The following is a 14,395-nucleotide window of genomic DNA, read 5'->3' on the forward strand; positions in this document are numbered from 1 at the left end:
ATAGGGCAAAAGCAGGGGAGCATTTATAAACCACTAAAATACTTATGCTTGAGTGATGGCCCTGTGATCTCAAAATTTTATGTATTCTCAATATTATTTTCATGAGAGTGTCCTTGCCAAGATTAATTGCATGACACTCTTCTGATGTATCCTCACAGTGTGAGCTGAATGTAATTCTAGGTACAGGTAGTTTAGAAAACTAAGTATCCCAAGTGACCTCTCTTATTCCAGTGAGTAACATCCTCAATTAAAATATTTTGAAGAGGCCAGCGCTGCGGCTCACTAGGCTAATCCTCCGCCTTGCGGCGCCGGCACACCGGGTTCTAGTCCCGGTTGGGGCGCCGGATTCTGTCCCAGTTGCCCCTCTTCCAGTCCAGCTCTCTGCTGTGGCCAGGGAAGGCAGTGGAGGATGGCCCAAGTGCTTGGGCCCTGCACCCGCATGGGAGACCAGGAGAAGTACCTGGCTCCTGCCATCGGATCAGCAAGGTGCGCCGGCCGCGGCGGCCATTGGAGGGTGAACCAACGGCAAAAGGAAGACCTTTCTCTCTGTCTCTCTCTCTCACTGTCCACTCTGCCTGTCAAAAAAAATATTTTGAAGAAATAGTGCTGAGATGTGAAAAATGCATGCTAGATATAAGGAGTTAAAGCATTTGGCTTTGGAGATTAGTGTGTGTCTTTTTTTTTTTCTCAAATATGATTGACATGGAGCAATATGGGTAGAGGGGGAGAAGAGGATGTGTAGAATCCTACAGTAAAGAAGATAAGCACTGAAGAGTTTTGGGAAATACACAGAACATCATCAACTCTGTTTATAAGAAAGCAGAGGATGAGATTAATGGCAGTGAGAAATGGGTTGGTAGTTCTCCTGGATTTTTATATCCTCCTTTTCAGTGGCTTCAACATTTGTGTCCCCCTAAGCATCACAGGGGTGGTCTAGGATGTGGGATCCTTAGAAGATGACCAGGGCCCCAGGGCCAGCCCCAAGAATGGGAGCAGAGCTGCCTGTTCCTTGGGCCACAGGAGGACTACAGAACAGAAGGGGCACTCACCAGATTTTGAGTCCTCCAGGTCGTTGGTTTTAGACTCCACCACTTCCTGGACTGTAGGAGAAAACAATGCATTGTTTGTCACCCTGCAAGTCCAAGTGTTTTTGGTATAGTGCTTCAGCTGAGATGGTCTTCATATATTTTATGAATATTCAAAATATTTCACCAGGAGTAAAACTGAAAAGCATGCCAGAAGAACTATTCTAGGTTTATTTCATACCAGTACCTACTAACTTTTACCTTCACTGTCAAAAGATGATTTTCTTGACTTAATTGGTGCAATATGCTTGATAAAAATATCTTCTTGTGTGAGCATGTCTTTGTTTCTAAGTAAATTCACACCTAAAATGAAATGAAAGAGGAAAGTCACATAGAGATACCATGGTGACTCACGCACTCTCCCTGTATGCCTGCCTCAGTCCTTATTTCCATATTTGCAACTTTTCTTCCCAAATTTTATTAAGTGAATACTTCTCTATAACTCCAGTTTATACAAAATGTTTCATCACTATCTCTTCTTTCTTTGAAAGTGTCTTCCTTAATTTTTGTATTTGTCACAAACCGATTTTATTTTGAACAAGCTTATTTATGTGTTTGATCTGTAGTCTCTTTTCAACCCCTTTCCTCTTAACAATTTCCATTTTGAAATTTCATTTAAAGTAATTTTACTCTTGCCATTAACAAATAAGCACAAGTGAATTAACACAGTGATTCTTAAAAGGCTGATATTTTAAGTGGACTAGCCTCAAAGGAAAGCTTTTACTGCTGTGTCTGTGGTTGTTCAAGAGTGACAAGGATCTAATTATTAAGAAACACTGAATCCAAAGTAATTTAAAGAGATCCAAAATGGCTGAACAGGGTATAGCTACACTAACTTAAGCTGTTCTGAGATATGAAAAGGACAAACATTACATTTTCAGGGGTCTAACTGATGGACATTTTTAGCAAAGAAGAAAAAAAAATGAAGATTTCATAGGACAAGAGGAGAGAGGACAGAGACACCATTGCAGCCAGCCACATAGCACAGCCAGCTGCTGGCTTGAGCTACCATCTTACCACATCAAAGTAGGAAGAAATTGCTGTGCACCTGCCACTCACAGTTTTAAGCTGAGAGAGAATTCCAGAGTCACCTGCTGATTGTTACTTAAGCCTGCAGAGTTGAGTGGAGTCCAAGCAACTGCTGGGTGGGGAGCCAGGAAGCTGTATTGTTTCCTTCTCCTCCCCCACCCACAGAGAGCACCATACTTGGCAGCAAAAACTCATGCAGCATGCCTCTTCTCTCCCACCAGAATCATAGTCAGGGAAGCTGACTATGCAACACATGGGGCAAAGGACAAATCTCCTGAAACCGTGTTTTTTTGTTTTTTTTTTTTTTTTTTGGCATCAGTCCCAGGGACACTCACACACTCACCCACTCACACACTCACCTGAGCCAGGGGGATGCACCTCAGCTTCTGGAGAATAACACCAGAAACAGCCCAGAAACAAATTCACTCCCACTCTGGGAGATTTGGGTAATGTACCCACTATATCCACAACACCAGTACTGTACCGATTTGCTCTAAATGTCTTGGTGCCACTGGAATCTACCCTGTGGACACAGGGAAAAACAGAACGGTATGCCACCCCTCTGAACTCATACCCTACAAAGTAAAATTTCCTGTATACCTTGTAATAGTCACCCTGTAGGACGGAACACGGTTCAGTACACATGTCCTAGTCCTAGGACTAGGGCTGTTGGTATTATAAGCCACAGCACCAGTTGGACTCTCTTGGCAGGACCCAAGAAAGAGTCCATCTGTATCACACAGTCCTAGAGTCACAGCTATTGGTGCCACAAGCCCAGGCATCACTAAGGCTTGCCAGCAGGATAAAGGGGTAGCCACCCTTGTCTTCTTTAGCACCAAGAACAAGGCCCTGACTATTATACTTGCCAGGGCGACAGATACCAAACTCTCTGTAGGCTAAAGATATACACCCAAGGAAGTCCTTATTCATCTTGTATCCCTATGAACTGCAGCAGACTAGACCAATGTGTCACTTACAGACACAGTTGACATTAAGACAAAAGAAATCACTCAGAGACTACACGCCTGGGCTTACCTAGAACCAAAGCCAAAGCAACAAGCCAAGTGATACCCTGCATTCCAGCTAAACTATAAACTCTTTTCTAATAAAGCCTACTCCATAAAGAAGAAAGAATGAGTATACAGATAGGAAGATATCAACATAGGGATACAGCAGATATGAAGAAGTAAGGTAGCATGATGCCCTGAAAAGAACACATTAATTCCCCATGATCCCCCACAGTTGAACCCTGAAATGAAGGAAATCTAAATAACAGATATATAGATACAGAATTCAAAATGATGATTGTAAGGAAACTCAATAAGATAAAAGAGAGTACAGATTAAAGAAATGAGGAAATCAATTAGTGACATGAATGAAAACATTACTAAGTAGGTAGAATTCATTAAGAAGAACCAAACAGAAATCTTTTAGATGGAATCTACAATCACTAAAATAAAAAAAAATCTGAGAGCTTTAACTGCAGAATAGACCAAATGGAGGAAAAAATTTCTGACCTTGAGGATAAGAATTCTGAAATAATCCAATCAGACCAGACCAAAATAAAGAGAAAATAATTAAAAAGAATGAAAGGAGTCTACATGAAATATCATCCGGATCTGGTTAAAGGTCCATGAGAGTCTCACAGGCATGGGAAGCCATGACACGGTGGCAAAAAACAATCTAAATGAAAGATCCTGGTGAACAAGACCCCAGCAGAAGGAACAGGCCATTAAGGAGGGAGGCGCCTTTCTCTGAAGGGAGGAAGGAACCTCCACTGTGATACGGCCTTGACTAAACAAGTTCAGAGTCGGTGAACTCAAGGGGCTTCCATAGCCTAGACAGCTCACAGCAAGAGTCTCGGGTGATTGCTGACGTCATAAATAAGAGTGCCAATTGTTAAGTCAACAACAGGAGTCACTGGGTACATGCTCCCCACGTAGGATCTCTGTCCTTAATGTGTTTTACCATGAAACTTAAAAACAACACTACTAGTCGAACAATGCCCTATACCTTGTGCGGTTGTGTGAGTGCAGCCTGTTGAAATCCTTGCTTGGTGTATACTAAGTTGATCTTCTGTATATGAAGGTGATTGAAAATGAAACTCGATGAAGGGCTGGATGGGAGAGGGAGTGGGAAAGGGGAGGGCCGCGGGAGGGAGGGAGGGAGGTTGGGGGGGGCCACAACAATACAAAAGTTGCACTTTGTAAATTCACATTTATTAAATAAAAAAAAGAACTTATGGCGGGAAAAGCCATTGTAATTCATAAACTGTACTTTGGAAATTTATATTTATTAAATAAAAGTTAAAAAAAGAAAGGAGTCTACATGAAATATGGGATACTACTAAGTGACAAAATATTCATATTGTAGGTATTCCTGAAAGAGAAGAAAAGGCAAAAGCCATTGAGAGCCAGGTAAATGAAATAATAGTTGGACATTTCCAAGGTCATTTTTTTCTGATGTGTAGTATTCCATACAGTACATATCCCATAATTTCTTTATCCAGTCTTCAGTTGATGGGCATTTTAAGTTGACTCTATGTCTTAGCTATTGTGAATTGAGCTGCAATAAACATGGGGGTGCAGACAACTCTTTAGTTTGATCATTTCATTTCCCTTGGGTAAATTCCCAGGAGTGGGATGGCTGGGTCATATGGTAGGTCTATATTCAGATTTCTGAGGATCTCCAAGCTGATTTCCATAGTGGTTTTACCAGTTTACATTCCCACCAACAGTGGATTACACTACTTTTGCCCAATATCATCACCAGCATTTGTTGTTTTTTGATTTCTGTATGAAAGCCATTTTAGCTGGGGTGAGGTGAAGCCTCATTGTGGTTTCAATTTTCATTTCCCTGATTGCTAGTGATCCTGAGCATTTTTTCATTTGTCTGTTGGCCATTTGGATTTCCTCTTTTGAAAAATGTCTGTTTAAGTCATTTGCCCATTTCATAACTGGGTTGTCTGTTTTGCTGTTGAGTTTCTTGATCTCTTTATATATTCTGGATATTAATCATTTTTCAGTTAAAGAGTTACAGAGAGAGGTAGAGACAGAGAGAGAGGTCTTCCATCTGCTGGTTCACTCCGCAGATGGCAGCAATGGCTGGAGCTGTGCCGACCCGAAGCCAGGAGCCAGGAGCTTCTTCTGGGTCTCCCATGTGGGTGCAGGGGTCCAAGGACTTGGACCATCTTTTTTTTTTTATTTTTGACAGGCAGAGTGGACAGTGAGAGAGAGAGACAGAGAGAAAGGTCTTCCTTTGCCGTTGGTTCACCCTCCAATGGCCGCCGCTGCAGCCGGCGCACCGCGCTGATCCGATGGCAGGAGCCAGGATCCAGGTGCTTTTCCGGACCATCTTTTTATTTATTTATTTATTTATTTATTTATTTTCTGACAGGCAGAGTGGACAGTGAGAGAGAGAGAGAGACAGAGAGAAAGGCCTTCCTTTTCCACTGGTTCACCTCCCAATGGCCGCTGTGGCTGATGCACTGCACTGGTCCGAAGCCAGAAGCCAGGTGCTTCTCTTGGTCTCCTATGCGGGTGCAGGGTCCAAGGACCTGGGCCATCCTCCACAGCACTCCCGGGCCACAGCAGAGAGCTGGCCTGGAAGAGGAGCAACCGGGACAGAATCTGGTGCCCCGACCAGGACTAGAACCTGGTGTGCTGGCACTACAGGCAGAGGATTAGCCTTTTGAGCCACAGTGCTGGCTGCACTTGGACCATCTTCTACCGCTATCCCAGGCAATAGCAGAGAGCTGGATTGGAAGAGGAGCAGCCGGGTCTGTATCCCCATGTTTACTGCAGCTCAGTTGACAATAGCTAAGACATAGAATCAACCCAGATGTCAATCAACTGTGGTATATATATATATATATATATATATATATAGAATACTACTCAGCTGTAAAAAAAAAAAAAAAAAAGAATGAAGTTCTGTCATTCACAACAAAATGGGCACAACTGGAAATCATTAAACTTGGTGAAATAAGCCAGTCCCAGAGATAAAAATAGCATATGTTTTCCCTGATCTGTGGTAACTAACAAAGTACCAAAAAACATGGATTGTATATGATAAAAATTGGCATTCTGAGATTTGTTGATTATTTACAGCCCTTGCTTCTACTGTTGATGATCAGTGTTATTTTTTGCTATTTGTTGAACTCTTTATATAGTGTAGGGTTAATCTTATGAGTGTAAAATAAAATGAAAGTAGATCACTGTAAAAATTAAAACAGAATAAGAAAGGAAGGATTGCTCCTCAATCTGTATATATGACATACATGGAATTTGTTCACCTTAAAAACTAAATAACTTAATTATTAAAAAAGAAACCAAGTTTCCTAGGTAAGCCAGAAAGACAAAGTCGTTGTACAGTGGGTTAAGCCCCTGCCTGTAACATTGTCATCCATGTGGGTGCCGGTTCTCATCCTGGCTGTTCCATTTCTGATTGAGCACCATGCTAATGCTAAAGTGCTTGGGCCCCAGCCATCCATGTGGGACACCTGAAGGAATTCCAGACTCCTGGCCCAGTCTTGGCCGTTGCAGCCATTTAGGGATTGAACAGTGGATGGAAGATCTTTCTCTCTTTTACTCCATCGCTCTGAAACTCTTTCAAATTAATTAATTAAAAAAAGAAAGCTGGTAGACTAGCATTAGAAAGATACTCATCATGTTGTTTTTTAAAAATTGCTTTATTTGAAAGGCAGAGTTACTGAGACAGAGAGAGAGACAGAGAGAGAGAGAGAGATCTTCTATCCACTGGTTCACTCCCCAGATGGTCACAATGGCCAATGCCAGGCCAAACCCAGGAGCTTCTTCAGGTCTCCCATGTGTGTAGCAGAAGCCTAAACATTTCTTTCTAAATGCACGAGTGTTCGTTCTTTCTTTTTCTTTCTCTCTCTCTCTCTCTCTCTCTCTTTTGACAGGCAGACAGTGAGAGAGAGAGAGACAGAGAGAAAGGTCTTCCTTTGCCGTTGGTTCACCCTCCAATGGCTGCCATGGCCAGCGTGCTGCAGCCGGCGCACCACGCTGATCCGATGGCAGGAGCCAGGTGCTTCTCCTGGTCTCCCATGGGGTGCAGGGTCCAAGGACTTGGCCCATCCTCCACTGCACTCCCTGGTCACAGCAGAGAGCTGGTCTGGGAGAGGGGCAACCGGGACAGAATCCGGTGCCCCAACAGGGACTAGAACCCGGTGTGCCGACGCCGGAGGGCGGAGGATTAGCCCAGTGAGCCGCGGTGCTGGCCTCTAAATGCATGAGTTTTAAAACCTATAGTATGTGGCTAATTTCCCACTGATAATAAATAGTAGAGTTTAATCAGGAGGGAATTTATAATGAGTTTTGTCCATGTACTGTTGAGATTAGAGATATATATTTAAATTAATTCTAGAGAGGATAAACAAATCCCAAATATCAGAACTGAAAATCATTCTTATTACCTGGGTAACCTCTTAGTTGTAACTTGTTGTCACCAGTTATTTTACCAAATCCAGTAGCACTTGTCAAGTGTTCTGTATCAGTCTCTTTGGACATAAAAGAGATTCTTTTTTTCACTGAAATTGAAAATTCTTTTTTTTTTTAAACTTTTATTTAATGAATATGAATTTCCAAAGTACAGCTTATGGATTACAATGGCTTCCCCCCAATAACGTCCCTCCCACCCACAACCCTCCCCTTTCCCACTCCCTCTCCCCTTCCATTCACATCAAGATTCATTTTTGTTTCTCTTTATATACAGAAGATCAGTTTAGCATACATTAAGTAAAGATTTCAATAGTTTGCTCCCACACAGAAACATAAAATGAAAAATACTGTTTGAGTACTAGTTATAGCATTAAATCTCAATGTACAGCACACTAAGGACAAAGATCACACATGAGGAGTAAGTGCACAGTGACTCCTGTTGTTGACTTAACAAATTAACACTCTTGTTTATGGCATCAGTAATCAACCTAGGCTCTTGTCATGAGCTGCCAAGGCTATGGAAGCCCCCTGAGTTCACTGACTCTGATAATTTTTAGACAAGGCCATGGTCAAAGTGGAAGTTCTCTCCTCCCTTCAGAGAAAGGTACCTCCTTCTTTGATGACCCGTTCTTTCCACTGGGATCTCACTCGCAGAGATCTTTCATTTAGGTTTTTTTTTCCCCCAGAGTGTCTTGGCTTTCCATGCCTGAAATACTCTCATGGGCTTTTCAGCCAGATCCGCATGCCTTAAGGGCTGATTCTGAGGCCAGAGTGCTGTTTAGGACATCTGCCATTCTATGGGTCTGCTGTGTATCTCACTTCCCATGTTGGATCATTCTCTCCCTTTTTTATTCTATCAGCTAGTATTTGCAGACACTATTCTTGTTTATGTGATCCCTTTGGTTCTTATTCCTATCATTATGATCAATTGTGAACAGAAATTGATCACTGGGACTAGTGAGATGGCATTGGTACATGCCACCTTGATGGGATTGAATTAGAATCCCCTGGTATCTTTCTAACTCTACCGTTTGAGGTAAGTCAGCTTGAGCATGTCCCGAATTGCACATCTCTTCCCTCTCTTATTCCCACTCTTATATTTAACAGTGATCACTTTTCAGTTAAGTTTCAGCACTTAAGAAGAACTGTGTATTGATTACAGTATTCAACCAAAAGTATTAAGTAGAACAAACAAAAAAAATACTAAGAGGGATAACATATCAAGTTGCTCATCAACAGTCAGGGTGAGGGCTGATCAAGTCACCATTTCTCATAGTGTTCATTTCACTTTAATAGGTTTCCTTTTTGGTGCTCAGTTAGTTGTCACCTATCAAGGAGAACAAGTGGTATTTGTCTCTTTGGGATTGGTTTATTTCACTCACCATAATGTTTTACAAATTCCTAACAGGGATCACTTTCCAGTTAAAATTTAAACACCTAAGAATAATTGTGTGTTAATTACAGAGTTCAACCAATGGTACTAGAACAAAAAAAAAATACTAAAATGGCAGCTCAATTCACAATAGCTAAGACCTGGAACCAACTCAAATGCCCATCAACAGTAGACTGGATAAAGAAATTATGGGACATGTACTCTATAGAATACTATACAGCAGTCAAAAACAACGAAACCCGGTCATTTGCAACAAGATGGAGGAATTTGGAAAACAACATGCTAAGTGAAAAAAAAAACCATGCTAAGTGAATTAAGCCAGTCCCAAAGGGACAAATATCATATGTTCTCCCTGATCGGCGACAACTAACTGAGCACCAAAGGGGAAACTTGTTGAAATGAAATGGACACTATGAGAAACAGTGACCTGATCAGCTCTTGTCCTGACGGTTGATATACATAAAAGAGATTTCAAAATACTTTGTAAGGCAACCATTAACGTAAGTATTTTGGTTCCCGCCCCCGTCTGCATTTTATAAAATTCCTGTTTATAAATCTGTGTGATGACGCGTCAGCAGGGTATCTTCCTTTGTCCTTGAAGAGTCACTGCAGCTCTAAGAACATAACTGAGTAACAACCACGTTGCTGGCCAAGTCTAGCATTTGCACTCTCACAAGATTTGTTTCATAAGCTTTTTATTGGTATAGTCATACTTATTGTTTCTTTGCAGGCCAATTATTTTTGCTCAAGACTTGAATGTTCAGACAACACACTGCAGTATCTCCAGACGCTGATTTCTTCCTCCTCTATGTGGAAGTACTTGCTGTTTTCTCTTCCTTGTTTACTGATGTGACTGGGATTTTGCTGAAGCCTCAGCCACTGCACTCAGCACCCCTGGAGTAGGGGTTCCTGGGCCCCCTCTGACCACCACCCCTTACTTTTCCTTCTGTCTCTTTTGGTATCATACCTAAAATAACAAGAAACTATTCCCAACACTGTTACTTCAGGATGAAAGGCAGTGGTATAGTTTCTGAAACAACATAAATAAGGGACTCTCAGTGAGACATTATAAAGAAGCTTGACTTTTCATCAATTAGAGACAGCCTTATCATAGAGTCACTCTTTTCCTTGCTTTGTTTCTTTGCACACCACGACTACTCTCTCACATGACACATCTCTTTACCTGTGATACCTCTCACATGTGACACCCCACTTTCCATGTGTGACAGCCTTCTCATGTGACACCTCACTCTCTGTCTGAAACCTCTTTGTCACGTGACTCCTCTCTTCAGGAGACACTCTGTCCACCTGACACCTCTATTCCCAGGTGACACCTCTCTTACCATGGGGCACTTTTCTCTCCCTGTGACACATTTCTCACTGTGGGACACCTCTGACCAGAAGACGTATCTCTCTCATAGGCTCCCACTTTGTGATGCCACCTGTCCTGTTGTGACGTGGCCAGGAAGCCCTCACCAGAGTCTCACTGGAAGGAAGCACCCATTGTTGGACTTTCAGCCTCCAAAACTGTGAGCTAAATCAACCTCTTCTTGATAAGGTTCCTAGCCTCAGGTAGAGCAACATAAAATGGACCTAGACAGTCACCAGTGAAATAATTATCCATGGCATTCCTTTCATCATCAGCTAGCCTTTCTGCTTTTGCCAATTTGATATAACTTTCTGGAAATAAAAACTGAGTACAATATCAACTCAAAAGGGACCAAATACTTGAATGGAAGAGGTGAAACTGTGATACTACTATTATAGAATAGGGAAAAAACGTCAAGACTTCGTATAGGAAACTTATTTTTTGGAGAAGACCACAAAAGCACAGGCAACGAAAACAAAAGTAGGCAGACAGAACTCTATCAATGAAGATTCTACACCTTACTGGAAATACCTAAGCCAAGTCTATTTTAAGATAAGTAAAACATGGATCTTAAATAAGTGCTTTCTAAATTGATGAGCTTTAAAACTAATAATACCTGGCTAATGTTTGATGTACCACAGTGTAGTTATAGAAGCATATTAATGACTAACTTTATCTATGTAACACAATATATATGTGTATATATACAAATTACACAAAAACACACATACACAAATACGCAATACTGCTGTCATTAAGGTCTTCACGTAATTTAACTCCAGGAATATAAAGAAAATATAAATATTAACTTGAAAAAGTCTTGTTCTCACCAGGATGACTCTTTAATTGTGTTTTGTTGGGCCCTTTTATCGTACTTCTTCCAACGAGATTTGTCATGGGATCTGTATCAGGCTCTGTAGAATTAAGACAGATTTCAAAATGCTTTATAAGGTAGATATCACCAGCTGTCTGTAAGTGTGTGCAGTGATAACTTTACTAGTACTTGTCACCACAGAAGAAGAGTTCTGATATAATGTCTGGATTGCAGAATGACAACACTTTAGGATCAAGTTCTGTTCACATTCATAAAGCCTCATCACACTGAGGTCTAGACTATTTAGTGAATGTACCAAGACCTGATGTTGAGATGAAAACATTGTGTACAAACCTCATAATTCTTAAGGAGTGCTAGTTTCATAAAATGTTATCTTTCAAGCAAGCTAGTCACCCTCAATAGTTTGCAATAATAACTTTCCAGTTGACATTCACAGCACATTCATATTGCAGGATTATAGCTGGTGAATTGGAATATCACATTTCCTGACAAATCAAGTTGCAAAACATGGTTTCCACAGTCACAGAAAGCTACTGTAAGCCAGAAATTCTTCCACGAGTCTCTAAATATTTTCATGCTCCCTTTAAGGTTATTTAACTATAAGTCAAATGGGCATCACACAATGGAAAATTATAACAACAGAAGACAGAGCAAGACAGAAGCTAAAATGCCCCAGAAACCATCTCCCCACAGAGAAATGAATTTGAATAGCTGTGAATGCACCAAACCACTTCACAAGGGCTACATAAGCCAGGTGAGAGACCAGAAGACCCGGTTTTAGTGTGACAATTTCAGAAGAGATGAATCGAGGGAAGGCAGGAAGGAAAGCATTTTCTCCATCACAGCTGCCCAACCCTAAGCAGCAGCATAGAGACCTCCTGCTTGGGGAACTGAATTAAGGCCATGCCTTCGACTCATGAGAGCCAGCACTGGAGAGGGCCCTATGCCCCTGACCATAGGCCAGAGCCAGGCATCTGAGTCTCTGGACACTCTTAGCCAGGTGACTAACAGACCACCTCTACCACTCCTCCCTATACCTCAAGCAGGCAGAGAGAATCAAAACTCCAATGGTTTAGGAACAGGGCAGGAAAGTAAGCACAGGAATTAAATACTGGCTGAATTAAGTTAAATGCTGGGCTGGCAAAACCTAACATGAGAAATCTTGATTCCTGTCTCTAGGCCATTGCCTGTGGATGGAACCTCTGGATTCACCCAAGTGATAAGTGGAGACCTGTGGCCCAGCTAATTGGCTACATCCTGGCCAACATCACATGTGGCTCATTGTAGAAGTCTCAGGATGCAAGTCTTCCCCATCAGTAGGGAGCCCACAGAACACGCTGGACCTGAAGTCTGTGGGCCCTGGGTGTGATCTAGTATTGTGCACTGGTGGCTGTGAGACTACCTAAGCCCTTAGTCCTCCAAGCCCAGGTGGCACAATAACCCAGAGAGTAACTGTCCACTTGGCCAAAGCAAAGCGTGTTGTGCTCACGTCACCCTGGGGGAGCTGAGGCTGGTCCCTCCACAGCGAGGTCCAGAGACATAGGACAGTGACTGTGTATGAGGCACCAAGGAGAGACACTGGTTCAGTTCACTCTGAACAAGAAACTATTACAAATTTGGGACAAATCAGGGGTTTCAGTGCCCTCTAATGCTAAAATAGTCAGAATATGCCACCAGCAGACCAGAGGGAAATTTGGACTTAGGGCAGCACCTAGTGCTGAATTAGCAGAAGTCTCCACAGGCTCAGAGAAAAGGAACTGCATAGAATTCATAGATGGGCAGGCACAAACAAAGCTGGACTACAAGTTCTGGGAATAAATACTCGATGCTTCAATGCGCAGGTGACAGCAAGCATAAGAACTTTCAGGGAACCACGGCCTCACCTAATGAACAAGAGAAAGTCCCTAAAACTGAAAATATGGAAGCTGTTATCTGCTAACCATGGGAAACATCATTCGATATAGCTGTTTTAAAGAAATTCAACAAGCTTTAAGAAAACACAGGTAAACGATTTAATACTGTAACAGAGCCCATCAGAAAGATGTGAATGATGACTGGACAGATTAAAAAAAAAAAGACCCAACTATGTGGTGCTTACATGAAATTCATATCCCTTCTAAGGATATAGGTAGATTGAATGTGAGGGGATGAAACAAGGTACTCCATGAAAATTCAGTCCAAAAGAAAGCAAGAGTAGCTATACTTACATCATAAAGCAAACTTTACATTAAAAACAGTAAAAAAAGACAGAGAAGGTCTTGATAAAGGGGACACTTTAGTAAGAGGAAATAGCACTTATAAATATATGTATGCAATTAATACCAAATTATCAAAATATACAAAGAAATATTAATAGAACTAAAGGGAGAGATAGATTTTTTAAAATTATTTGACAGGTAGAGTTATAGACAGTAAGAGAGAGATAGAGAAAGGTCTTCCTTCTGTTGGTTCATTCCCCAAATGGTTGCTACGGCCAGCGCTGTGCGGATCCGAAGCCAGGAGCCAGGTGCTTCTTCCTGGTCTTCCATGCAGGTGCAGGGGCCCAAGCACTTGGGCCATCCTCTGTTGCCCTCCTGGGCAACAGCAGAGAGATGGACTGCAAGAGGAGTAACCGGGACTAGAACCCAGCGCCCATAAGGGATGCTGGCGCCGCAGGCGGAGGATTATCCAAGTGAGCCATGGCGCTGGCCCCGAGATAGATTTTTTAATACAATAATAGTAGTGGGACTCTAATGCCTCATTTTCAGCAGTAAACATATAACCTAAACAGAAAATCAGCAAAGAAGCATCAGAATCAGAGCCAAATTTCAACTTCGACTCAGCAAATCTAATAGACCTCTATGGGACATTCTATTCAATAGCTTCGGAATATACATTCTGCACAACAGCATATGGGACTTTCTCCAGGATAGACACAAATGGTAGGTCACAAAACAAGATCAATACATTTGTAAGCATTGAAATAAATAATATTAAGTGTTGGGGTCGGCGCTATGGCACAGTGGGTTAACGCCCTGGCCTGAAGTGCCGGCATCCCATATGGGCACCGGTTCTAGTCCTGGCTGCTCCTCTTCCAATCCAGATCTCTGCTATGGCCTTGGATAGCAATAGAAGATGGCTCAAGTCCTTGGGCCCCTGCACCCAAGTGAGAGACCCAGAAGAAGCTCCTGGCTCTTGGCTTCAGATCGGTGCAGCTCCGGCCGTTGCAGCCACCTGGAGAGT

The 14,395-nt window shown here is 42.1% G+C and overlaps 1 protein-coding gene across 1 annotated transcript in view; it reads right to left on the reverse strand.

The window, feature by feature from the left end:
• Window positions 1-931: 931 nt before the first annotated feature.
• LOC149122860 (uncharacterized) overlaps window positions 932-14,395 on the reverse strand; it is a 31,135-nt gene continuing 17,671 nt past the window's right edge. The window contains exons 4-6 of the mRNA XM_089312499.1: window positions 11,169-11,252; window positions 1,287-1,388; window positions 932-1,100 (exon numbers count right to left, since the gene is read on the reverse strand). Of these exons, the coding sequence (XP_089168625.1) occupies window positions 934-1,100; window positions 1,287-1,388; window positions 11,169-11,252 (353 nt within the window). The 3' untranslated portion in view covers window positions 932-933. The remainder of the gene's footprint in view (window positions 1,101-1,286; window positions 1,389-11,168; window positions 11,253-14,395) is intronic.

Source organism: Oryctolagus cuniculus, chromosome 13 (assembly GCF_051225735.1).
Source record: "Oryctolagus cuniculus isolate XC-2025 breed Fujian yellow rabbit chromosome 13, ASM5122573v1, whole genome shotgun sequence".
Lineage (NCBI taxonomy): Eukaryota > Metazoa > Chordata > Mammalia > Lagomorpha > Leporidae > Oryctolagus > Oryctolagus cuniculus.